Raw genomic sequence first — 26,670 nt, 5'->3', positions numbered from 1 at the left:
AAAAGTAGTCTGATTATATTACCTTAAATATGTAATGTAATGGATTATGGTACTAACTACAATTTTTGTCATGTAATTTGGAATCAGTAACTGATTTCAATTTGTAAGTAATCTACCCAGCTCTGGCCGCAGGCAGTCCTTGTGGCTGAATGGAAACTTAATGGATGAGTGCACACATACCTGCATATGCTTATGTAATTACAACCGATGGAAGGCAGATTTGCACAGGAAGTTAAGGAGAAGCATTATTAGTTTTCATTTTCCTTGAAAATAAATAATTTTCATGGACTGTTAAAAATTAGTATTCAAGTCATAAGACAGTATGAATTGATCTAAGGAGTTTAATGGTTAATCTTTAAATATTTATTCTGTTGATTACATAGAGTGGGGGTCAAAAATTGTTGTGTTAATGATGTAATGTGTAATGAAAAGGGTCTTAAATGGAAAAAGACGATATAGTTTTACTGGCATAAGGATCTAGTTCTAAACTGCCCTTGTAGTTGAACAGCAGATGTGGGCCTATATAGAACATATTAATTAGCTGTCACGTTTTAAGACAAATTAGTGAAGAGAGATAGACACGTGATGGCTAGATGATTGAGGAAGTGGAGCAGATGGAAACTCACTGATGAAGGACATCAAGATGGCAAACAGGAAATAGATAAATATGTGCAGCATCTCATGGGTATATATTATACTTAAGTTGGTGGATATGCAGTCCTAGTGGTTGAAGTCTTGGCTGGTAACTTGAAATGTCAAAATTGTGCTTTTGAACAAGACATTTAACCCTCATTCAACCCCAGAGGGACTGTCTCAATAATAATTCATTGTTGCATTCTCAGTGAACACATGTTGTTCAAATGGACAGTGTGGCTGCAATGTGTCGGTCAAGCATTTGCGAGAATTTTTCTGTCACTTTGGCTAAAAGTGTAAGCTAAATGACAAATTAGTATGTTAAAATGCATTAATGATCTTAGAGAGAAAAAATACCCCATTTAGCTCCAGCAGCAGATAAGCCAAAGCATCATACAATGATAAAAGCAGCTGAATTTGCTACAGCTGGCAAACACTGGCAGCAAACATCTCGCAGTGACAACGCCCATGTGTTTGTGTGTTGATTCCATTCATAACTGCCAAGGATTATCATCAGACCTTGAGCAGATTTCTGGGGGGCAGTGGTGTTTTTTTTTACAGCTGTTTTTACAGAGCGACAGTCTTATAAATAAATAATAATAATTCAGTTGATCAGACTGTTTGCAACATTTAGCTTATTCTATGTGTTGTTCACACGTGACGAAGGCTACATTTAAAGTGAATGTGAAATGCAACCCATTTTATCACATTAATGTGATGTATTTTAAAGTAAAACTGGATGTTCAGAGGAAAAAAAAAAAGGCTGGCTAGGACTTGTTTGGATTGTGAAAAGTAGGCATTACATACCAGAATGGAGCCAGAATGAATGCAAGTTTGCTATGGGTTAAAATGGTCCAATACAGTGCAACAGCTGGTTTTGAAGTGAAAATCCCATTTATTTCTCCATAAAGGAATTGATTTTTAACAAGAATGGTTAAAGACAGACCTACTGTAAGCTACAAGGTTTTTAATCAATGATAATATGCTTTTGTTGATTAGCATGCATTATTATATTTTTTTATTATATGCGTTTATTATTATTATTAAGTTCGTTTTCTGGCTTCCATGGCTGCAATACGCTGTATTTTCCACAAACTGGCAATCTGTGATGTCGAAATATTATTGGGTAAATTGGCAGTGGGCTGGATCACACATACCAAAATAAAAACAGACATTCCGACACGGAATGCACATTTCAAAGTTGAATAATTTAGTGTCCTAAATCTCGGCAAATATATTATATTTTATGCTTTATTACAATAAATAAAAAATACATACAGCACTTTTAACCAACAAATACTTTTTTAAAACTCCTTATGGAAACAATACTGCCAGAATAAAGGCAATTGAAAAAGTGGGCAGGCACTATTGAACTCAATATGATATTTTATTAACAATGTTCGGGACGAGCACGTTCAGATAATCTACCCAATCAGAGCAAGAGGAGGCTTATATATAGAGCCGAATTACCTCTGTTCCACGATGCTGTTTCCAGCATCCCTCCTCCACCCCAACTCCTCACTCTCGATTATTCCTATCCCAGCCAGGGATTGGGGGGAGAGTGCTCTAGGTTCGGGCCAAATTCCAAGCTCGGAGCCCTCTTCTCGGACAGCACGCCAAATACATATATTTTATACTATATTAGATTATATGTAAGTGTGAACTCATGTGCACATGGCCTTAGTGACATACAGTGCTATGCATAAGTTTAGACACCCATACTAAAGTTGACTAAAAAGAGGAATAAAAAATCATCTTTTGGAAACTGAACTTAATGCCTTAATTAAAAAAATTAGGAAAAATCCAACCTTTAAGGACACCAATTTTCTTTGTGAATGAATAATGCATCGCAAATAAATAAATGTTCTTCCTTAAAATACAGGGTGCATAAGTTTGGACACCCCTATGTTAAATTCCCATAGAGGCAGGCAGATTTTTATTTTTAAAGGCCAGTTACTTCATGGATCCAGGATACTATGCATCCTGATAAAGTTCCCTTGGCCTTTGGAATTAAAATAGCCCCACATCATCACATAGCCTTCACCATACCTAGAGATTGGCATGGTTTTATTTCAGTTAGCCTAATAGCTAGTTTGATTTGCATTGAGAGATGATCTTATGGAAAGTACCCCATGCCAATCTCTAGGTATGGTGAAGGCTATGTGATGATGTGGGGCTATTTTAATTCCAAAGGCCAAGGGAACTTTATCAGGATGCATAGTATCCTAAACAAAAAATTTTAAAAAATACTTAAAAATAAAAATCTGCCTGCCTCTATGGGAATTTAACATAGGGGTGTCCAAACTTATGCACCCTGTATTTTAAGGAAGAACATTTATTTATTTACGATACATTATTCATTCACAAAGAAAACTGGTGTCCTTAAAGGTTGGATTTTTCCTAATTTTTTAAATTAAATTAAGGCATTAAGTTCAATTTCCAAAAGATGATTTTTTATTCCTCTTTTTAGTCAACTTTAGCATGGGTGTCTAAACCTATGCATAGCACTGTAAATAGAAAAATAGTTTGACGAAAAGTATTTTTTTCTCTTTAGAATAATGTTAAACGGGGTCAATTCTCATTTCATGTTGACTTTAAATATGTAATTTTAGGTTAAACAAAGCTTTTCAAAACTTATTCCAAGATAATTACTCTGACCTAACTTAATTCTACCATAAATGCTGCAGTCATGACTCTTTGAGACATTACTAGGATGTTTTTATTCAGATTTAAACAAATATTTCTGACACATTCTTGAGCCTCCTGCATCTTGCCTCAATTTTAAAGCATCACAAATAAACCAAGACGTTTTTGAGGGTGTTGCTATTTTTGAACGTCTAAAATCATCTCAGTCGGACTTGGTGGCACATTTGCAAGTGGTATGGTCTGAAACCATTACATAAGAGAGAGGAACAGAGCAAAGACAAAAAAGTAAGGCCACACGATAGATTGCACACTATAAAATACACCAACAATTGACCCTCTCCGCAAATGGATCTTTTGTTCCACTCTCCCTGGAGCACTTTTCTTTGAATATAATCCAAGTCTTTTGGCAAGAAAGAAATGATTACACATAATAACAGCCTAAGACGAACATCATTGGCACTGACGGCTCTCCATGGTGATACGTTTCACGTGGCTCTCCACTTTTGTTCTTGTTCCCCACTTCTCTCGGCTTTCCAGCACATGCTAAAGGTTCTTTAGAGATAAAACAGGAAAAAAAAGCTTGACATTTTCTCAAAGAATCTCATATACTTACAAACATCATTATACACATTTTACACAGGGCAGTATGGACCAAGTCTAGCCAAATTGTATGTTCCAAACGTGTCGCTGATGAATCCTTGTAGATCGCTGGGAACAAATTTGAGAAATTAAAAAGGGCACAAATTGAGATTTCATCAATATATATTTTTTCTTTGAACAAAAGAAACATTTACATAAAATTATTGGGTAATGATCAAGGCAGTGAGCAATATTGTACTGATGTGTGCTGGGGATAGCGAATAGTGATGTTTTTATAATGGTTACTTTATATCTCTAGGTAAATATACAGAGAGAGTTCATCAATGGGTCACATGATCGCCCGGCTGCATTTTACAGCATGTTCTCAATCATCTGTCCATCATAATATGAGAGAAAACCGTGGGCTACTTTCCTCCTGGCGAGAGAAGAAGTTTATAGAAGTTCTCTGTGTTCCCTGTCAGCTTCTCAACAACGCTGGTGGTTCCTCCCTTTCTCTTGGATGGGGCAGTGGTATTTCTAGTCTTTTTGAAGCTCCTTTTAGGGATTTGTTGTTTTTTTGTTTCGACTGGTTTTTAAAGATGGCGTGTGATACACACATACACACACACTAAGAGAGAGAGAGAGAAAGATCAATGTCAGTTTAGAGAAGTTCTTTGATTGAGGTCAGAAGAATCCTTTAGATGCTTCCTGGTCTTGTAGAGTCAGGCTGTGTTTACAGAATCTGATTGACCAGTGCAAAGGCCAGTGTCAGTGTGGCGGCAGAAACACTGATTGAAGTCACAGATGAATGTCTGGCTCTGTTGTTGTCAGCCTGGTGAGAGCCCGCCGAGTCAATGGATCCCTCCATATTGGGGTTCACCACATTCTGTAGAAATATTACAAGCTTTTTTTGGTTATATGCTTTGTTCAAGTATTCAGATTACGGGTAATTCCTGTTCCTTTATGTACTCAGTAACGTTAAAAACATTAATTGGTTTGTGCTGTAATTTATTAAGAGGTATTTCTATAAAAGCATATAGTGCAGGTATTTAAACTTTATTCATTTTAACTTCATTATTTACACAGTGAAAATGACTTGCTGTTGTTGTTTTTCCTGAATGAATGCCATTAAAGTTATGCCTTATTTAGTTAAAGAGATATTACAAGACTAGAAGCTGGAAAGTACAATCAAATTGCCAAGATATTTTAATTGAGAGAAAGAAAAAATGAACAGACGCAATATGTATGAATACATTTCCAGTTTTTCATGTTAGAAGTGCAGCATCATGACAAAATGAAAGAAAATGAAATGATGGTCACTTTATTATGAGTGTGATAACAAATAATATGATTTCCATTTAAAAAAAATCCTTTACCCAAAATACATAGGTAAGAACAAAATTATGTTATGATGTATGAAATATTTCTTACCTCGTCAGCACAGTCAAAACTGTTAGAAGGAGAACATTTCTGCTCACTGTCCTGTGGAAACAGAAATAATTAATATTCTTACTAGGATTGGATCCATAACCTCAATACAGCACTGGTCAATGTTGATTGTGTCTGGCTGCCCAACATCCATCATTCCATCATGAACCAACATAATTACCCAAGACATACTCTCAGCTGTAGTGGAACAGTGTAATAGGGATGTTAAAGTAAATTGTGTAATTTGAATGTTACAATACTTTTATCCTAGCTTAATAGAGAGAGACTGTGAGTAAACTATTTGATTCCCCTGAAAAGTAAACACTGTGGCGCTGTGAAATCATTATGTGTTTGTTTGAGCATCTCAACGAGCCCAATATAACAACATCGTCTCAACCACTAACGAGAGTTATCTGTTTGGTTGACCAATGACAGATGGGGGTGCAGACATTTCAAACGTTCCCTTTAAATATTCAGAAATCCGTTGATTGTGAAGATGGAAATTATGTGACCAATCTTGTTAGAAGGATTCACTTTGTAAGTGTCACTTTTGTGCGAAATGTCACTCATATCAAGGTGTTTTTAGCAGGTGGGTTTTTTACATGCCATGAAGCACGTAATAAATGCATTGGATATTGGAAGCAGTCGTGCACTTAACATGTTCAAGACCTTCTCAGCTAGTTATAGTTCGTTAACTAGAAGACAATCATAAACGTAACATCTCCTGTCTTTGTGAGAAAAAAACAACAACTGCAAAACCATAATTAAGCTTTACGGAAAAATCGCAAAATGGTTTGCTTGATTGATTCTTTGAATTGCTTTTCCCACAAGACACATGCCATTTTTAGAGCTGTTTTATGGTAAAGAAAGAAAGAAAGAAAAGGCATGAATAAAGTTCCTTTTTAAGATAAAACACTGACATCAGAGGATTAACAACGCTGTTGAAAGAAAGCAAACAAACAGAAACCCAAGCAGAACTTCATAGGCATTGTGAAATTAAATTAATTATTAAAAAGCAAGATTAATAACTGATAGTTCCAGTGCCCTATTTAACAGCACAGTCAATTCCCAGACTACATCGAGAAATGGATTCATCTCAGAAAACATGAATTTCCTTTTGTACCCATCTGTAAACATTCCATGGCAAATTCACTAAACAGTTGCAGCCATTTTGCGCGCACAATATTTCATCACAAAACTATTCACCCCCCACCTGTAATCCAGTGTAACCAGGTACTTGTGCTTTTGATCTGCTCTTGTGTAACAATATAAGCAACAAAATGATGTTAAACTCACGTCATGTGCTTTTGGTCTTGTGTATATCTTGTTCCCAAAGGAGGCTGGGTATTTTGTCATATTTAATAGAATCTCAAACAATTACAGTAATCTGTCAACTAATTTATTTATCTGTTCGGATAGAAAGCAGCACTTTTGTTTCTGCATCTGCTTTTCTATATACTGACAATTGGTCCTGTTCATGCATAACCTCTAAACATAAAAAATACAGTTCAATTAATGAAAAGCCTGTATTTGTGAAGGCACCTTTTGTCATTCTATTCAGCACAAACATACTTTCTATGCAACTATACCAATTCTCTTTTTCTAAATAAAAAGTTGCCAAGGTTGGAATAGCATTTGAAAAGAGATTCAGACAGAACAAGTATTATGTAAATCGATCTTGAAACAGTAAATCTGTTGTCTGCAAAAAGTGTTATGCCTTACAATATCCAAATTGGACTTTTTTATTTTTTTTATTACAAACTAATATCATGATATAAAATGAAAATTCAACCATTATGGAAATGGATGGCTGTTTTCCCCTTGTTTTTTTGAAAAGCTGGGGTTTTTCAATGAGAGACACAAAAGATCACAGACTTGACATTCTTGATTACAGTTGCATATTCAATAAACACATTCCATACACATTTTTTACTAAAAGCACAAGTTCAACACACTTGTAAACGCGGCAAGTAATTGAGCAGATATGAGCAGCAATGTCAGAGACCACTTTTCACAGATTGACTGTTCCCTCCTATGACAATTGCCAGAGACATAAATTAAAATAGTTATTTCCCGTGTGACTACATGATATTTCTGTCTGTGGAGTTTTCATAATTTGTTTCAGCATGGATGAGAGAGTACAGTCATTTTCTTTAGTACCCAGGGGCTTATAACTGAATCCTCAGGACTTAGGACAGAACTGCAAGGCACGATATGATGGAAGTGGTCACACAAAGCCATATCTCTATAATGCAGCCCCTTTCAAACTTGGATTAGCTGACAAATTAGTGTTTATGATGACATCACTCATTTGCATAGGGTTACATAGCTTCCTGTATGCAAGCGAAATCATACTAACCAAACCATCCTTTAGATCAGGGGTGTCAAACTCAGTTCCTGGAGGGCCACTGTCCTGCAGAGTTTAGCTCCAACCAGCTCCAAAAACACCTGCCTGGAAGTTTCTAGTAATCCTGAAGACCTTGATTAGCTGGATCAGGTGTGTTTAATTAGGGTTGAAGCTAAACTCTGCAGGGTTGTGGCCCTCCAGGAACTGAGTTTGACACCCCTGCTTTAGATCAATGCGACAATCAACATAACATCTAGAGGAGAGAGAAGGGTTAAATGGGATATGGACATGACATGGGCCAGATTCAAACCTTAATCTTACATCTGAGCATCAAGGCTCAATATTTTATGAGCATATGCATTAACCAGTATGCCATGGCAGACAACTTTCTCCAGGAATTACAGACCTCGTTGGTGTGGACAGCCATGCTGAATGTCCCCTGCATGAGCTGACAAATGCGCTTAGTTTATGAATTATTCACCTACATATTGAATTATACAAACTTGTTTTACCTTCCACTTGACACTCTGCATATATTCAGGTAAAACAGGGAAAAAACGGGATTTCTGCTTCCCTCAGTTATTTTAATGATTGTACTAGTTGGTGTCCCCAAGGTTTGGCCTACAGATTTAAGCAGGGTTTAATGGAATTTCTGTGTTTTTCTTTTGTACATGCACAAAGCAGGTTTTTGCACTATTCTTGACATTCAGAGCTATTTTAATGTTAGTATGTGACACGCACAGGACTATCTAAATTGAATGGAGGCTTCTTTTTTCAGCTTGGGCAGTTGGGCTAGCATAAATGAGGAGGGGGGAGGGGGCAAATACGACACCGACCAATGGTCACATCCTGCTTGTACAATGACAAGCGCAACAACGGAACAAAAATAATTTAAAACAAGAGCCAGAGCAAGTACTTTACATGTCAACATTTTTAGATTCAGAAACAAACAATCTACAAAATCAGATACTAGTAACACTTCAGTGAATATTCCGTATCATGGCAACCACAGATCCTCAGCTGAAAGAAATAAACCGCTGTGCCACTCTCAAGCGCCCCCAGCTAAGCGTTTTCAGAAGAGCTAGCTAAAAACACTTAGGTGGACACATGGCCTTAGCATAATTAAAACAATCCATTGGCCAACTAGCCCAATGACTAATTAAACTAGCCCAAATGATGCCGTAACACAAACTATGCTTGTTCTGATGCTACTTTCTCTTTGCTCCATGTCATATAGTACATATTAACACCAGTGCCCCTCACAAAAATATAATCTTGCATGGTTTTATCATTGGTAGACCCTAAATTGGGTAGAGTAAATTATTTCAATACAAGTTTTTCAGTCAAATATAATATATGGAATATTTCATGAAAAAAATCAACCCGTGGTAACAATTTTAAAAAGTATCCCAATTCCGTGGTAAAACCATAGACATGGGAACTTTATAACCAAAATTGGCAAAATAAAGACCGTTTCCAAAAGATTTCCTGAACGCTGTCTGTAATTGGCTAGACAATCAGATAGCCCCGCCCCAAACCCACACCATTGGTTGAGCTGTTGCTGTGCCAGGCTGGTCGGGATTCTCAAACAAACAAATCCAGTGTTGAAAACACCTCAGCACAACAGTTTACAGTTTTGTAGTGAAATCAACCTACAAATAGCTTGTAAGTATTTTAGAATCCAAAAACTGCACACAACCTTTAAATGCCTTGGAATCACTGGGTAATAACATAACCCAATGTAATTGACAACAATGTTTTCAGACCTACCTGAAGGTTAGCGCATGTGGAGAAAACACATGCACTGTCTATTTGCTTGACATCATTGGAGTTGATGACATGTTTGGTGATGATAGCCGGTTGCAGATTGGTACGTACTGATGGGACTGCCGACTGAGACTCCGTGATGGGAACGAGACCCGCATCCGTGCCATAACCAAATGCCTGGATAGCGTTTCCTGCACACCGAAACAAACGCACACATGTGCAAATAAAGATGTTAAAAAATCATGCATAAAAAAGCCATGACACTTTCATGTAGGAAAAAACAGACCCTCTGCAAAAGAGATCACATGCCCGTAAGACATAGCATTTCTCATTGATATGCTATTTAGGTTAAGCCCATAAGGATGGCTGTTCAGGACGTGAGTCGTGAGGTTAGGTGAGATTTTATCTCCACTCACTCAGGCAAGTGTTCTCTCTGAAGTCTCGGAGGAAGGTCTCGCACTCAGCTTCGTGATTTCCACTGCCTCGACAGCCACACCAAGGGGAAATGGTGATGTTGGTGTGGCTGGCATCCACATAGTTTGGAGTCACATCTGATCCTGTAAGGCCAAGGGTAGAGACTCTCATAAATATTCATGAGATGGCAACATGCTGGTTTATAGGTCTCGCTATCTGGAGTATAATGTGCTGTTTGGCTCAGTATAATGGCCAGGGGTTGTTGGTCTGCTCTCTTCTAGAGATACATTTGTTCACAGCATGACCCTGGATTTTTAACCCTCCAGGATTTATTCCAGATAAAAGGCTAAAAGGATGCAATTACAAAAGTTCTCTAAAGGTTTGCAGTCCTAATTTACACTCTAGACGTAGTAATTATTTTAGATTATTTTTTGAAAATTGCCACACACACACACACACACACACACACACACACACACACACACACACACACACACGTCTGGTTTACTATCTTTGTGGGGACTCTCCATAGACGTAATGATTTTTATACTGTACCAACTGTACATTATATCCCCTTACACTAACCCTACCACTAAAACTACCCAGCACAGAACACTTTCTGCATTTTTACATAAAAAAAAAAACCCAACTCATTCTGTATGATTTATAAGCTTGTTTCCTCATGGGGACTAGTGTTGGGCGATATACTCCATTTTCATATCGTCCTATCGTCAGCCTGTGAGATCGGCGATACACGATATTATCGTGAGTGGGGCTTACTTATTTGATTATTAACTTGCTTATTTACTCATTAATTTGCTTGTTTTATTACTTCATTTTATATATGAGAATCTTTTTCTATTTTGCCAGCAAAGGTGGATTGTTTATCAATAGGCTATATCAGGTTATTTCCCAGTATAGTGAGGTAAAAAAAAAAATCCTAATCATTTTTGTATCTGAGTATTTCAACATGTCAGCGGGAAATTTACGGACACACATTATCCTCTCATGCCGTTACAGATGCAGCATTTTGACTGTACTTCTGCACGAGATGAGAACATGTTTGATAATTTCTTGGGTCAAGAAAGAGTCGGAGTTTGTGATTATGTCCTCCTACCAGTGCTCTCTCTGTCTGGATGCACTTCACTTCAATAGGCCCAAAAAACGCGGGTTAATGGGGCAAAAATCTAGCTGAGTCGATCGGTTTATACTTAAACTTATGACTTGACTCCGATAAAGGAAAACGGGTTAATGCGTTTACATGACCACATGCATTGTCAGCACGTCAAGAACGTGCATGTAAATGCGCTCATTCCCTGAAAGTGAAAGCAGAAACGGACTGAGCTTTCAGCATCTGTCGCTGCATTAACGCCACATTCTCTCAGAGACGACGATGGATATAACGGTATAGCAACTATCTTAATTTACTGGCTTAATATTTCTCTTGTGGATGACAGTGAAAAGAATATTTCTTGTTAAACAAGTGTTTGAAGCTGCTTTTGATTTTCACAGATGGCAGAGTTGTGCTGTGTTCATGAACTAAAGACTGTTATTAGGCCTATACAATTTTAGTGATATTAGTATTATTAATATTTTGTAATTGTATTGTTTTTAGTGTTATTATATATATGTGCTATGGAAACAAAATACTGACGAACAACGATGCCGTTTTCATCTTGGATCTGTATAAGAATGACGCGTCTGTTAAAACAAGCACTCTTGACAATTTGTGAATGGATCACCTTGCAATTCAATTTTGATGTGGGATGTAGTTTTTTTGTCTGTTTTAAAAACATTTTCTTAGAGGAGTCCTCATTCGCGCGTGTCGGTGATGTCGCAAGTGTTAGGTTATGTGTTAGTGTTAGTGATGTCGTTATGAATTTAGGCAAGGCAAATTAATTGTAGTTCCTAATATTAATTTAATAACAATACTAGCTGTATTAATAATAATAATAATAATAATACATTAATGATAAAACGAGCCAATTATAGTACTGATTTCGTCAAAGGCATCTGCCATCAGCGATATCTCTGACTATCGTCGATACACGATACTATCGTCTATCGGCACAACCCTAATGGGGACCTCAATTTAGGTCCCCACAGTGAGACAAGGTCCCATGAGTCAGTGTGCATTCAGGTTGAAGTCCCCACCGGGATAGATAAACAAGCACACACACACACACACATACACCCCTTGTTTGAATACCCCCAGCCTTCATCGGTTCTCCTGTTCTTGATAATCTTTCTTAAAAGTAAAATTCCTGATGCATCACTAATTAAAACAGCCAAGAAAGACAAAATACATGTTCCAAACACTCTTCTCCACAAAATTCTTATTGTTGCTGCGCAACACATTATTTCCATAATCACTCACCAATGAGTCCAACGTAGGACACCAGACAACCGTGGTAGTTATCATTAGGACAGCTTGTTATTGAATGCAGTGTCGTCTGGCAATTCATGTGGAAGTCTGCCAGCCTGGATCTAGTCCAAAAACAAAACAAATAATAGAATTTAAGAGGCCCAAAACATTTTTAGCACATTTGACTGAATAGGATTTAGATGCATGCCTGAATAACCCAACTAGTCTATCTATATTTATAAAGCAGAATTACGGTACATGACGCTACAGAAAGCATGGATTATCATCCACTCAAATAACCGCGGTCTGTACTTCCTCTCTACAAGGTGCTCCAAGAGTCAAACGTCTTTTGATCAAGGCAAAAGGGAAGATTTATTCTCACAGCTATTTATTGCCGCCGCTGCATCCGCTATCATCTGTGCTCTAATATCCAAGATAGAAACAATACGCAGCAGTGAATGTGCAACATGAGATGCATTCTGTCAGGCCTAACTAGTGGCTAGTGGGGTTCCAATTGAAGGCCATTTTCTGCTCGACTCCATGTGGTATTTCTCCAACTCGAACAATCTGCCTCAAACAGCCTCTTCCTAGGGGGTTGTGTGCATTCAGAAACAGATTGCTCCAAGCACTAGACCTGAGGTGGGCAGGGGGTCACATTAGTACTTATTCTTGAGTATGAACTCTCTCCCCGAGCACTTTGCACACACATAAACTCACGACACAGCCTTCCCTCAAATAACGCGAGCGAGATGGAGATATCAGGCTTGGCGCCCTCGTCCAAAGACCCTGATTAATAGTGAATCATCCTTTGCAGCACTATGAACCCCTGACTCACCAACGCAGCTACGGTGTGAATACTAACTGAACCGTTCTTACTGTGGGGTCCATAGGTGTTGCTTGCAGTGTGTTTACATCCCGGAACAAAGAATGTTATCTGCTTCGTTCTCATGGGCACTGGCCGAAAAGGTCATCCTTTCTACTCTGCTGTATTGACATGGAAATGGATGTTCCTCTGATGCTTTTTGTGCTGTATTTTCACCCCAAGCTTTATCTCTAGATAACCGCCGCCGTGACTCACAGCAAAAAAAAAAAGAAAAGAAAAAAAAGGCAAAAGCAGCAAGGTGTGTAAAATCAGCAATCAAGGAGCGGCGCATGCTGATGAGACGCAATCCAAAGTGGACGGCTCTGAAAGGGCGAACTGAAGTGATCCTGAGTTACGGCAATAGCAGTTCAAAGATATTACTCAATTATGTTAATTCTCAACTATTTCCAGAGCTGAAGTATAAGACCTTGTTTGCATACTGCAACTAGCGGAGACTTTGGAGGGTTGTTACATGGGGTCAGTTGTAACATGGTCAGTTTAAACAATATGAAGTGAGAAGTGAGATACACTGTCAAATACACATAATTACACACAAAGACTGCACAAAATGGGACACTGTATAAGCGTATCCTTGATGGATAAAAGTAGTAATGTCAAATATTGTGGCAATTAAATTTATATAAAATTATATATATATAACAATTTGTATTTCAAATAAATGCAGTTCTTTTGAACTTTCTATTCATCAAATAATTCAGAAAAAAAAAATCACAATATCCACAAAAATATTAAGCATTTGTTTTTAACATTGATAATAATAAAGAATGTTTCTTGCAGCAAGTAAGCATTTTATAATTATTTCTGAAGGATCATGTGACACTGAAGACTGGAATAAGGATGCTGAAAATTCAGCTTTGACATCACAGGAATAAATTAAATTTTTAAATATTAAAATAGTTAGTTATTTGACATAAAAAAAAAAAAAAAGAAAAGTATTTAAAGAAAGGATGACCTTTTCGGCCAGTGCCCCTGAGAACGAAGCAGATAACATTCTTTGTTCCGGGATGTAAACACCTTGCAGGCAACACCTATGGACCCCACAGTAAGAACTGTTCAGTTAGTATTCACGCCGTAGTTGCGTTGGTGAGTCAGGGGTTCATAGTGCTGCAAAGGATGATTCACTATTAATCAGGGTCTTTGGAGGAGGGCGCCAAGCCTGAGATCTCCATCTCGCTCGCGTTGTTTGAGGGAAGGTTGTGTCGTGCTTTTATTCAGAGTTTATGTGTGTGCAAAGTGAGAGAGTTCATACTCAAGAATAAGAATAATTTCACAACATTACTGTTTTTACTGTATTTTAATCAAATAAATATGCCTTGGTGAACATAAGAGACTTGTTTCAAAAACGTTTCAAAAACATTGTACTAACTATAATAAATCTATAGAAAAAAAATTGTTTTTGGAAAGTTTGAAAGTTTTTTTTTTTAAACACCCACATACAAATATTTGAAAAAAATATATATTATCTTGCCACAATCTTAATTTTTAAACCAGCATGATTTTAAAACTAACATCTGTTTAAGTCATTTTAAGGCCACTGAAGAAACGTTTCATGTGAATTCAGCATGTTACCTCACTTACTTCAAGTTCTGTGCAGAGATCATGAATATTCTATCAGTCTACCATCATGATTCAACCCCTTGAACTTAGACGGCCATGTCCTGAAGCGGATATGCGAAGTTTGTAGACGTGACAGAAAATACACTTGAAAAAAAGTCCATGTGCAGTTTTTACCTTAAGGAGCTCTTTCTACTAGCCTGGTCCTACCAGACTCTCGTACATTTCATTTGTACAGAGAGTCTGGCCACTCCACATTGACAAGCGTTAACTTCCTTGAAGGCGGGCACTCTGTTGAAGTTTAAAACTATCGGATCTGCCCAGATCTGCCATAAACAATCGCTAACGTTTGGTCGTGACGTAACCCTACAACTCAAACTAGCGCATGACCTAAACGTCATCGTTCTCAGGCACTCCCTCTGTTCGCTGATTGGACCGGTAAAAATTTGGCCGGAGAAAACCCACGAATATACCGCAAACTCAGACGGAGTACTGAAAGAAAATGAAAATTGAGCGGAAGTACGTAGGAGGGCGGAACCAGGCTATCTTTCTACTGCATCTGACCCTTAAATATTTTCAGTCCTGGAATCCAATGTATTTAGGGCTAGTTAAAGGTAGAGTGTGTCATTTGTAAACCACCAAAAGTGTTCCCAAAAAACGCTCCCCCATCTGCTATTGGTCACCCAAACAGATAACCCCACCCCCAAATTCATACTATTGGTTAAGCTGTGGCTGGGTCAAACTCAAAGAGAGCAATGTTAAAATCACATGAATTTATTTATCTATTTGTGGGAATCAATTTACAGATTACATGTTTTTTCCCCACAAATGGCTGGGATAGAACAACATTTTAACATCATTTTTTTTATAAACATCTCCTTTATTTTGGTTGATACATGAAGTATATTTTTAGATGACAAAATGAGGTTATATGATGAGGTTTGAGTTTTTTTTTAATGGCAAAGCAGGAAAGATGAACACGGACTGCCTTGTTTTTCTATTAAACCAGGAACATAATAACGATGCTTGCCTAACTGAACGAATCCCTCAGTGGAGCTGATGATTTACATAGTTAATTACATTCTGGCTGGCTCAAGGAAGCAGAATAGATATGTGTAAATGAATGCCCCTGGTAACAGGTTAAACCTTCATCATCAGCATTAACGTTACCCGCTTCCCTCAGGAGACATCATCAGCCCGCTATGTCATTCAGGGACATCTCTAAACGGATGCCACTCTTTTGTTGCCAAACATCCTGTGCAGAAATCATCCAATCATTCTAACTAGAGTTACTGAGAGCAGAGGTGACTTGCAGATGATGAAGAATGGTTAAAGAAAAATAATGACCGGGTTTGGTTTTTAATTTCTCTTTCAACAACTCTTTGAAACAACTGATTGTCAAAATGGTTTAGTCAGCTCAGCTGCATCTATCAAATGCTTTATTCTAGAGCTGCACGATTCTGGTTAAACTGAAAATCACGATTATTTTTTTATTTTGCTTCAAATAGAGATCTTGATTCTCCACGAATTTGAACATACAACTAAACAGAATAACGCATTTTACTAGAGGTTCTGACAAAATATGAATACAATTTTAATTGAATTAAACACACTATAGAATCTGTTTATCTACTTTTTGTTGTCTTTCAATTTATCTTTCCCCAAGCAATCCCATTGGCTCAAATTACTTTTAATAGGTGCTCTCTTTAGCACCTGATTGCAATTCCTTAAAAATCATGTTATTATAAATGTTGTTTGAACTATGTTATAATGATCATTAATGTCTGTATTAGTTAGACCCGATTTCGAGGGAGGAACCGATTTGTCATGACACCGGCTTTGCCCAGTGATTTTGGTCTTTATATTGACTCCTAGTGGCCTGAATGATGAAGTTTGTTTACTAATCACTGGTGCCTCGCTGCAAAGCTGTTCGTTTTGTTATTCATTCTGTCTCAACTGTCTGGTGGATTGCATATATGCTGACCCAAACCATCACGCTGGACAACATTATGTTGCATCTGAATTATTTTTGCTTTGTTTAGACTTGGTTCTCTCTGCACGGGCTAAAAACTACAGTATATCAAGTAAAGTATTATTTTTGTTGTTATTAGTAATAGTAACTTAGTCCATTGCAAGGCTGGTCAAATGACGTAGAAATGGCGGAGCCGTTAAGTGGGTGACCTGCTCCATGCAGAATACACTTTTTTTTTAGAAGACTAATATGTCTGAGCGTGTAAGAGTACATTTCTATTCTTTCATTGATTATTTTTAAGTGCAAAACTATTTTAACTTTCACAAAATTACTGAGTGTACCTTTAAGATGAAAAACATGTTTAATTCTTCAGCAGGATACCATTGTTGCCCAGTCATTACCTAATTGGAGTTTTTATCACTGATGATTTAGGAACAGATGGTTTGGCTGCCAGTCCTCTTCATACTCTGGCCTCAGTTCAGCATGGATATCCACAAACAATAAACAGCACATATTCAGACAGGCAAAGTATCAAGGCCAAATAATTCAGGCATGGATTTTTTCCTTTTTACACTTCATTTGGACATGGTTCTTCAGCTGTTCAGTGCACTTCAACTTTAGCATGTCCTTTCTGACATTTTTCTGACACACCATTAAGGGTGTGTTCACACTTGTAGTTCAGTTCTCTTGGTTCTTTTGGTCCTGACCAAAATAGACAATGATACATTTAGTCCTGGTTCACTTAGCGTTCACACCGAACCTAAAGATACCAAGAAACCCCCCCAAAGCCAAATGTGTAAAGTCATAAACGAAGATCTGCTGCAAGGAGACGCGGTTCTGATGCCTGTACCGAACTGTGATGGGCAACACTGCGACTATGATGACAAAAAATAGGTATGATTGAGCATTCTGTCCTTTTTAGGATCGAATCTTGTGACGTCATGTCCTGTTTTTGGTTAATTTTTCAGTCAAACCACAACAGAGTTCGTTTGAAAGTGGACCGAGACCCATTTTTTCAGCAGTCTCGGCCCGCTTGTTTGGTGCGCACCAGGGTTCAGATGGCAGCGTTCACGCTTATTCAACTGAACCACTCTAACAGAGCAATCGCACCAGAGTTCATTTTATTTGAACCACACCTGCCAAGTGTAAACACACTTTCACACTAGCACTTTTGGTGTTAGGTTCGATTGACGTCAGACGCTGTCTTCCGAACTCGGGTGCGCACCCGTGAACCGTAGCCGAGTCTGCATAAAAAGGGTGGTCTGGGTCTGGTACGGTTCGTTGCTGATATAAACGCGTATGATTCGCTGCTATTATTGACTGTGTATGATTCGACAAAACTGTGTGTATATCTCATTTCTGTTCGCCTTCTGCAGAAATGGACACCTTCGTTCTTCAGAGCATTTGCAGCACATTCGCCGCAGATATACGCAAGTGCAGTTATGTGCTGATGCTTAGATAACAAAACCAAAGGTTCAAAAACAAAAATATAAAAGTGAGGTGAGCAACACTATGCACTTTGCCACCTTCTCCTGTGTCGTCGTTACCAAGAAACGGGGTAAACAGCTTTGATGATGCAAACGCACCACGATTCAGACCCAAATAATACAATGTGAACACAATCCAGTGGGGGCAAGGGGAGGGGGGAGCAATCGAAATATATCAACACAAATCTATGAATCACTGTCATAAAAAGTGTGACTTAATTATTCCATGACACTGATCAATAATACACATTTTTGCTGGGTTTACATAGCAATAAAATGTTAAAATAAAAAGTTAAATGAAAGAGAAGCATTATGACCAGTATTTAAACTCTAAACTTTGTACCTACTTTTAATGTGATTTACTTCCTGTGTGTGCATATTTTTACGCTTGTGTGGTTAAATTAGCATCTTCTAAGAAGTCCGGAGGTCCAGCGGGATTCAAGACCATGACCATGACTTCTAAGCAATAAGACCATGAATCATTTACACAACTCCTGCAGGCACACTGAATCTAATATCCATGTCACCTGACTCAAATAAGAGTCTACGACTGGCTTTTTCAACATTTAAGCTTAAGCCAAAGCTTCATCTGTATGGTAGCTTATTCAAAATGGGTTTGGACACTGTCAAAAGCTCAGATAAATCTTATTTGTGTTCAGTTATGGCATCAAAAAAGCATCAAAGAAGTATTTGAAATGTATCAGAATGCACCATTAAAAATTCAAATAAATATTACATTTTTGTAAATACTTACTTTTAATTTAGAATTGTATCACCATTACATATCTAGCAAAATCAAATGATTGTTGTTCTTCACATTTACTTCACATTCCTTCTGAGACCTAGCAAAAAAAATGATATATTAAAATTGGTCACACTTTATTTTAAGGTGTCTGTGTTACAGTGTAATTATGCATTCAAGTACTGAGTATTAATAATGAACATGTACTTACTATAGAGTTAGGATTAGGATTAAGGTTTGGTTTAGGGTTAGTTGCATGTAAGTATGAATATTTTATAGTTATTACTACAGTAACTACATGTAACATGTGTAACAAGGACAGTGCAAAATAAAGTGTTACCTTAAAATTATATAAAGAGGACAACAAACAATGTCTTTCTTGTAAAAAAAAAAAAAAAAAAAAAATCCTGTTTTGAAAACAAACGATATTTTGGTAAGGAAGAAAGAAGGTTGGTAGGTAGGTAGATGATAGATAAATAGACAGACAGACAGGCATGTAGGTAGGTAGATGGATAAATGGCAGGGGCTCGGGAAGTTATTCAAGTCAGGGATAACAAAACATATGAGTGTGTCTGTTTACTGTATCTCTCAGCCAGGCCACTTCACTGAGTCAGTTCTGTTGTTGGATGTCCTCCAGTCTCCTGCTATGGGAAAGGCAAGGTGATTTCTGGAGGCTATCACAGATAGAAAGGGCAGCCAAAGACCTCAGGTTGGCCTGGCGGGGGCCCTCACTCTTCTCTCAGTTCACACATCATACAGTGTTTGAGGACAAAGAGTCTGGGTCCCACTGGCCATTCGTGTAATAAGAGCCGGAGTTAAGGCTGCAGCAAGCTTGTTAAATTCAGGATGGATAAAATATCATGCTTGCACACATTTCCCTCACCCTGTTGTTTTCTTTTGGTTTGTTTTATATATTGGTTATTCCTATAATGCAGTATATTTTTATGCTCCCACCAAGTTATGTCTTTAAAAAATTGGATAAAATACTACATTGTTTTTACATATTATTATATTATCATATGGATTTTATTGTAAGAAAATATAAGTTATTTAACCCTGTAAAGCCTGAAATATGAAATAATCCATTTTTAACAGAACAGTTTATTGACGATTTAGAGAAAAAAAAAAAGGCTTGAACAAACTTTAATCATAAAACATGTTTTATGTTTTATAGCACATTGTATGGTGCATCTGGCTTTTATGGCACATATTGTATAGTATGATATAGCCTAGTGAAAATATGGAGCTCATACTTGAGGAAGGAACTTCATCCGAACGGTATGAAACTCGGTGGCAGTCGCTATGTGGGCTTGATTCGAAAAAGCTAAATGGTCATAAATAAATATTCACACTTGTGTTGTTCGTGGTCAAAAATGGCCGTCATAGGAAATGAATGGGAAATACGAAAATACAGAGATTTTTTTTGTGTGTGTGCAATCTACAAATCAGCCACAATGCAGAAAAAAAGTGACTCTCTAAAATATCAAGAGTACAAAACACACACCCACTCAAACACACAATCACTTACACACAACACACTATTATACACAATCAACTGAACTGGAGTGGCTGTAACAGTATGGCAAAACTGAGCCAGAAGTCTCAAATTAGAGGTTGAAATCAGGGTGATTAAGCTCTGATAAAGTATTTCTGTTCATTTTTGTTACATTTTTATTGAATTTTGAGTTATGTGTAACAAAATATATTTCCCTGTGTTCAGGTTTGACTATAGTAAAATGAATGCAAAAACTGACACTTCAAATCAACGTTTCAACAAAAGAAATATCTAAAACTAGTGGTTACAACACAGCATCACACAAGAATATATTACACAACAATTACATTTCAGGTGTTTGGTCACTTTTGACCGCGGACAACACAAGTGTGACTCCCAAATGAACAATACCAGAAGTTTTTTTATTTATTTTATTTTTTACAAAATTGTTTAATAGGTAATGGTAATAGGTAATAGGTAATCACTTTTCATCCTAGTTCATACTGTAGTTTTTTTTTTTTTTTTATAATATCCCTTTAACTGAAATCAAGTTTCCCAATGACATCATCCCCCAGGAAGTGACATCATGTCTGTTGGGGAAACAATTGTATAAACATTAATGCTGTGTTATCTACGTCCTTAGATTTATTTAATATCCAGCTTGTAAATTTGAGACAGTCCAAACAACGCTGATTGCATGTGCCATTTGATGTTATTTCCAATATGGTGAAATTATCTGGGTGAGTCATAGAGCAATCTTGTTCAGTTTACGTCTGACTGTGATGATGATTGACTGAAATACTCTGGAATGGTTTTAAAGTTTGAAATGGGGATTTGGTACTGTTTTGTAGCATTAGTTTTAGATTTGGTGTGTCACTTCAAAACATTCCATCCTGTTTGATAAATTACAGAAAATTAAATGAAACTATCGAAATACAGTTATCAACATTACTTTCAAGTTGATATCTCAAGCAATGGCTAGCTTTAGCTCCTGATTTTCCATCCTGTTATGTTCCATCTTACAATTTTTGTGACGTTGTGTAAATAATTTTCATAAAGTTTGAGTGAAGGAAGCTTGAGCAAAGCTTGTACTTAAGAAAGTTTTCTATACCCTTTTATAGAAATAGGCTACTTCCTTAAGTGTGTAAATTCTGCATCACTAATACTGTAGTACATTTACATTTACATTTACATTTAGTCATTTAGCAGACGCTTTTATCCAAAGCGACTTACAAATCAGGACTAAATTAAGCGAGTCATCATGAAGAGGCAAAAGACAACAACGCAAGAAGTGTTCAGAATACGAAGTTCAGGCATTATTCAGAGTAGCATAAGCATGATAAGTGGGATTTTAAGGGAAAGGTTTTTTTTTAATATTTTTATTTTTTTATTTTTTATGAGTTTAGGTGCTCATGGAAGAGATGGGTTTTCAGCTGTTTTTTGAATGTTGTCAGGGATTCAGCATTCCGGATGAGGGTGGGGAGAGTGTTCCACCAGCATGGAACTGTGAATGAGAATGATCTGGAAAGTGATTTTGTGGCTTTCTGTGATGGAACCACGAGACGTCGCTTGTTGATTGATCGTAGGCGTCTGGTGGGGATGTAGGCTCGTAGGAGTGAGTGAAGGTAGGAGGGAGCTGAGCCTGTGATAGATCTGTAAGCAAGCGTCAATGCCTTGAACTTGATGCGAGCAGCGAGAGGTAGCCAGTGCAGAGAGATTAACAGAGGGGTGACGTGGGCCCTCTTGGGCTCGTTGAAGACAAGACGAGCTGCAGCATTCTGGATCATCTGAAGAGGTTTGGTAGCACATGCTGGAAGTCCGGCCAGAAGAGCATTGCAGTAGTCAAGCCTAGAAATGACCAGGGCCTGGACGAGGAGTTGTGTTGCGTGCTCAGTTAGGAAAGGCCTGATCTTCCTGATGTTGTGCAGCGCAAACCTGCATGATCGAGCTGTCTTTGAAATGTGATCTGTGAAGGTCAGCTGGTCATCAAACGTTACTCCCAGATTTCTGACCGACCTTGATGGGGTGATTGATGATGAATCAAGCTGGATGGTGAAGTCGTGCTGTAGAGACGGATTGGCAGGGAGGACGAGCAGCTCAGTCTTTGCCAGGTTGAGCTGCAGGTGATGTTCCTTCATCCATGTGGAGATGTCTGCCAGACAGCTCGAGACCCGTGCAGCTACTGTGGGATCATCTGGTAGTACCAAATGCAATTGCAATCGATTTGTTTGTTTCGAGAGTATTTGTTTGTCTGGGTGTAGAGTTTGAAACTTGTTTAAAAGTGTGTTTTTTTTTGTTTTGTTTTTTTTGCATTTCTGTTTGGTGCCACTATAGTGGCACAAATATGACATGCTTCACCTTTACACTACAAGTTCATTAATTTGTTTTAAAAGTTAGTTGGTCCAAAAAGTACTTTATGTTTTATAAAGAAATAAATGGCATTTCATTCACAACAGTAAGTGTGTTTACATGGAGCATTGTAAAGTCCAATCCGAATGCCTAAACCGATCAGGTTGAGAGAGGTGGGATAAACTTATTCTAATCCATTCGACTTTCGATAAGATTGAAAAGTTTTGTGCATGTGTGATGACGTTGAAATGGTGTAGTGATGAATGACACACAAGCTGATGTTGTTGAATATAATAAATGACTGTAGGTTCAATATACAATTCTCTTTCGACTCATCATCTGTGAAGTGGTGCATGACAGCGTTGTCCCACAAGTGCTTGCTTCTTGTGTGCTCTTCGTCATTCCATTTGAAACTAAAAGTGTCCATGTAAATGTGGCTAGTGTTGTTGCATTTCATTTAATACAATCTCCAGTCTTGCAATTCAGTTAAATAGTGTTTGTGACCCCTAACTTCTTTTTTAACTATGAGCAAGAAGATTCTAGAGTTGCTTTTTCTTTTAATGCCTTTCAAAGACAGGTTTGTGTTCAGGCCATCTCTTGTAGTCCCGGGTGAGCGTTGATGAATGACGCATGAACTGGGGTGAGGTGAGCGCAGGCTTTAAAGAGAAAGGCTCATTTGACACACAGCCAATCGATTTTCTCGTAGTTCACCATACTAGGTTAATTAACACTCCCCACTCAATAAAACATCTATTCTAAATGTTAGTAATAGACTACAAGTGTTCTCTGGTTGTGTGATCGGTCAATGATTTTGGTACTTCTGACATTAAGACATTATGTGATAAGACAGGGTCAAGACATTGCATGCTTGGATACACTGTATACTGATCAAATGTTATAGTCAATGCAGTGCTGCTGCGGGCTGTCTGTCAGCATGAGTGTTTGGGTCAATAATATGCTTCTAATAGGTTGTGTGCCCTTGGCTATATAGATTACATATCAGTTACATCTGTAGTGAATTGCTTTTTGACCACCTACTGATTCAATCTCTACATTGTTTTTGAGCATATGGATCTCCTGCTGATCCAATGTTTGTAATCTGTGTTCAGTATATGAATCGCCTACTGATCCAACCTCTTTTCGGTTTCTGCTGTCCGTTCAACAGCTACTCAATAAGTAGGTCTTTGCACTTTTCACAAAATACCTCAGGGTTTCTGCATGCTGGGGGCAACAGGAGGACAGGCGGGACATATCGAGCAGCTCCTCCCCTTTTTTTAATAAGCCAATAGCATTTTTGTTTATATCACAACTCGTCCAGAGCCGTTGAGCTCCTCAAAAGCTCTTATGCCAGTCTAATAGATTCCTCCTTTAGATTTAATGTGAAACTGTCACTAAAGCAAAACAGTACATAATTATGCTGAGGAAGTGTAGTTTAAAAAGTGTTTAAGTTATGTTGGCACTGTTGTTATCTCTTCTACTCGTCAGTGCTGTTTCTAATGCTGAGTCTGTCTAACTGTTTCTCCTCCTAATCTCCTAATGTCGCTTTAAAATAAGGCATTTTGTGTAGATTTCAAATGGGTCAGATTCATTTTTTGGTTGACACACACATAGAATTGCCTTAAAGTAGCACTCATTGAATGTTGTTTTAGAATATTTCAAGTTGTGGAGGAATTCCTTTGAGGAAAAGAAAGTAATGTCTATTATAATAATACATGCCTGCGAAGCCATGCGCTAATTTTTAATATATCCTGCTCACGTTACGACTTAAAATAGTATAAAAAAACTAGAGCTGCCTTCGACTAAAGATTTTCTAGTTGACTAGTAGTCGTTCATTTAAGCAATTAGTCGACTAATCTCGTATTTATATTATTAAGCCATAAATCATAATAATGAGCCTTTAACTGCCTATAAAATACATGTACCTAATCAGCGCTCAAACGCATGCATAAAGCAAACGTAATGATTATGAATGTGTCATGAAAAAAAGGAGAGAGAAATTAAATCATTTTAATTTATTGGTAATGTTTTCTGTATTTTAGGCTGCAGAGATTAAGTCGACGATGATGACTCGTCATCTCCGCAGTAGCTAGTGGACGCGCCGATCCGCATGTTTCATAGGGATTACATAATCTGAGAATATTTATTTTCCATTTGAATTTGTTCATTTAAAAGTAGACATTTCAAGCTTTCTATAGATATATTTATCATGTCTGTGAGGCAAGTTGCGCTGAGTTTCATTTTGTTTCTATGACACGCTGAAGTTCACTGAGACTGAATCGGCAGAAAGCACCATTATTTTACAAAAGCACAACGGTTTGTTGTTATTGTGATTTCGCCACTTCCTGAGGAGTTTAGTATCTGCGACTAAACGACTAATAAAATGTAGTTTGACCAAACCTCTTCTATTCGATTAACAGTTAGTTGACTAAATCCCCAAATAGTTGTTGCAGAATGCTGAACACATTTACAATTTATTATTGATTCAGTTCTTATAGAGGTCTATGTTTTGGATGAATAGCCCATACAGACGAGCCATGGCTGGTTAGGGGCAGGGCGCTTCAGATTCTAAAGAGCATTTGATTGGACAGAAAATCTGATGAGAAGCTGAAGTGCAGTGATGTCATCAAAATCATTGATGCATATTGGTTTTTGAAAGCTTAATGAAGTTCCTAAACGCAAGTTAGGGAGGAGTGAGCCCATCTAATCTTTCAATCAACAGCCTGAGTATATAAGCAGCCGCTTACCTCTCTCTTGCATCAGCTGTTCCAGTATCCCTCCACCTCCCCAAACTCCACCTTCATCTCAGGTACCTTGCCCTTCAATTATCATATCCTACTTTTAGCCACTGGGGGGGTATATCAAAGCTCGAGTTGAACCTGCTTCATCGAGCCCCTCTTCAGTGGACAGCAAGCCAAATAAGTTTAACCTAATATCTTAAAGATTTTATGGGCAAACAAACTCGTTAATATCTTTTTAAATGTGAATTTTGTCATGGTTCTGGAGCACACTTGCTTATAGATAACCTAAATGCCAACATATGCATACTAAAAGTCAAAGAAAATTGGGACTTTAAAACTTCAGAGTTTATGGAGCATGCAAATGTTTAATTGATTATCAAAATAGTTTGGTTGAAGCCCTAATGAAATTTGTTGCGTTTCTGGTGCCGTGACCCGGACGGGATAACCTTACCTGCAGAGCGGCTCTGAACGGCAGGTCCTCCTTAGCTCAAGGCAGTTGGGTTTTGTCTTCTCTTCATATGAACACGCAGGCATGATGGTTTGCCGGCGACGTTCAGCACACGCTTTATCCCGACAGGAGCAGAAAAGTAACGGGTAGCTGAATTCCGTTTGCACACGGTCGAAGAACTGCCGCAGACCTCTGTGGCAGCGTTTTCGGTTGCAGGTTTCGTGAGTTTGCTGAATGGGAGTTGCAGGGTTGCAGGTGGCCATGAGTGCAGTGCGTTGTTTCTTGCAGGTGTCGTTGAGGTTGCAGGCCTTCGTGGCGTCCAGGCATGGGTTGCAGGGCTTGCCTGTGTCAGAACACAGATTCCCTTTTGCAGAAGCAGAGTCCATGGCTGTCGGCACACAAATAGAGGGCAACAGTGAGGGTCAGCATGCTTGGCTAAACAGAGACAAACCAGATTTTTCTACTCAGGCAACATACTGTCAGGTTGCTTCAGCTTTTGGACCTGCAAATGTCAGTGCACATGTATTCTTCTAATAAAAGTATTTTGCAAGGCACATATATGAAACTAATCAAGACAAGCGGATCTATTAAATATGACCCTAGCTGCGCATGTGTCCTCCAAATTAGCCTCTTTTCACATCTCGGTTTGAAAACCATGACATATTATGACCTTTTCTGACTCTTTGATAAGAGCTAACATGTGCTCTAATAGCGTTTTTCATTTCAATGTGCACAGGCGGCTTTATGGTAGTCAGGCTTTTGTCCTTTGAAGCATGTTTAATTAGATTTTACCCAATGAGAACTGCTGGATAAGCCATTGTTA

At 37.9% G+C, this 26,670-nt stretch overlaps 1 protein-coding gene across 2 annotated transcripts in view; it reads right to left on the bottom strand.

The window, feature by feature from the left end:
- Nucleotides 1–3,192: 3,192 nt before the first annotated feature.
- Nucleotides 3,193–26,670, bottom strand: part of gfra2b (GDNF family receptor alpha 2b) — a 72,080-nt gene continuing 48,602 nt past the window's right edge. Inside the window, exons 4-9 of one of the 2 annotated variants that reach the window (XM_084400226.1) lie at nt 25,851–26,235; nt 12,192–12,301; nt 9,817–9,957; nt 9,404–9,591; nt 5,290–5,340; nt 3,193–4,744 (exon numbers count right to left, since the gene is read on the bottom strand). In XM_084400226.1, coding sequence (XP_084256352.1) covers nt 4,592–4,744; nt 5,290–5,340; nt 9,404–9,591; nt 9,817–9,957; nt 12,192–12,301; nt 25,851–26,235 — 1,028 coding nt within the window. In that variant the 3' untranslated portion in view covers nt 3,193–4,591. The remainder of the gene's footprint in view (nt 4,745–5,289; nt 5,341–9,403; nt 9,592–9,816; nt 9,958–12,191; nt 12,302–25,850; nt 26,236–26,670) is intronic. The other variant, XM_084400227.1, reaches the window with a different exon arrangement.

This window comes from Rutilus rutilus (assembly GCF_951802725.1).
Source record: "Rutilus rutilus genome assembly, chromosome: 25".
In the NCBI taxonomy this organism is placed as follows: Eukaryota; Metazoa; Chordata; class Actinopteri; order Cypriniformes; family Leuciscidae; genus Rutilus; species Rutilus rutilus.
Note: the sequence above shows the minus strand (reverse complement) of the source record. Positions and strands in the feature narration are given on the sequence as shown.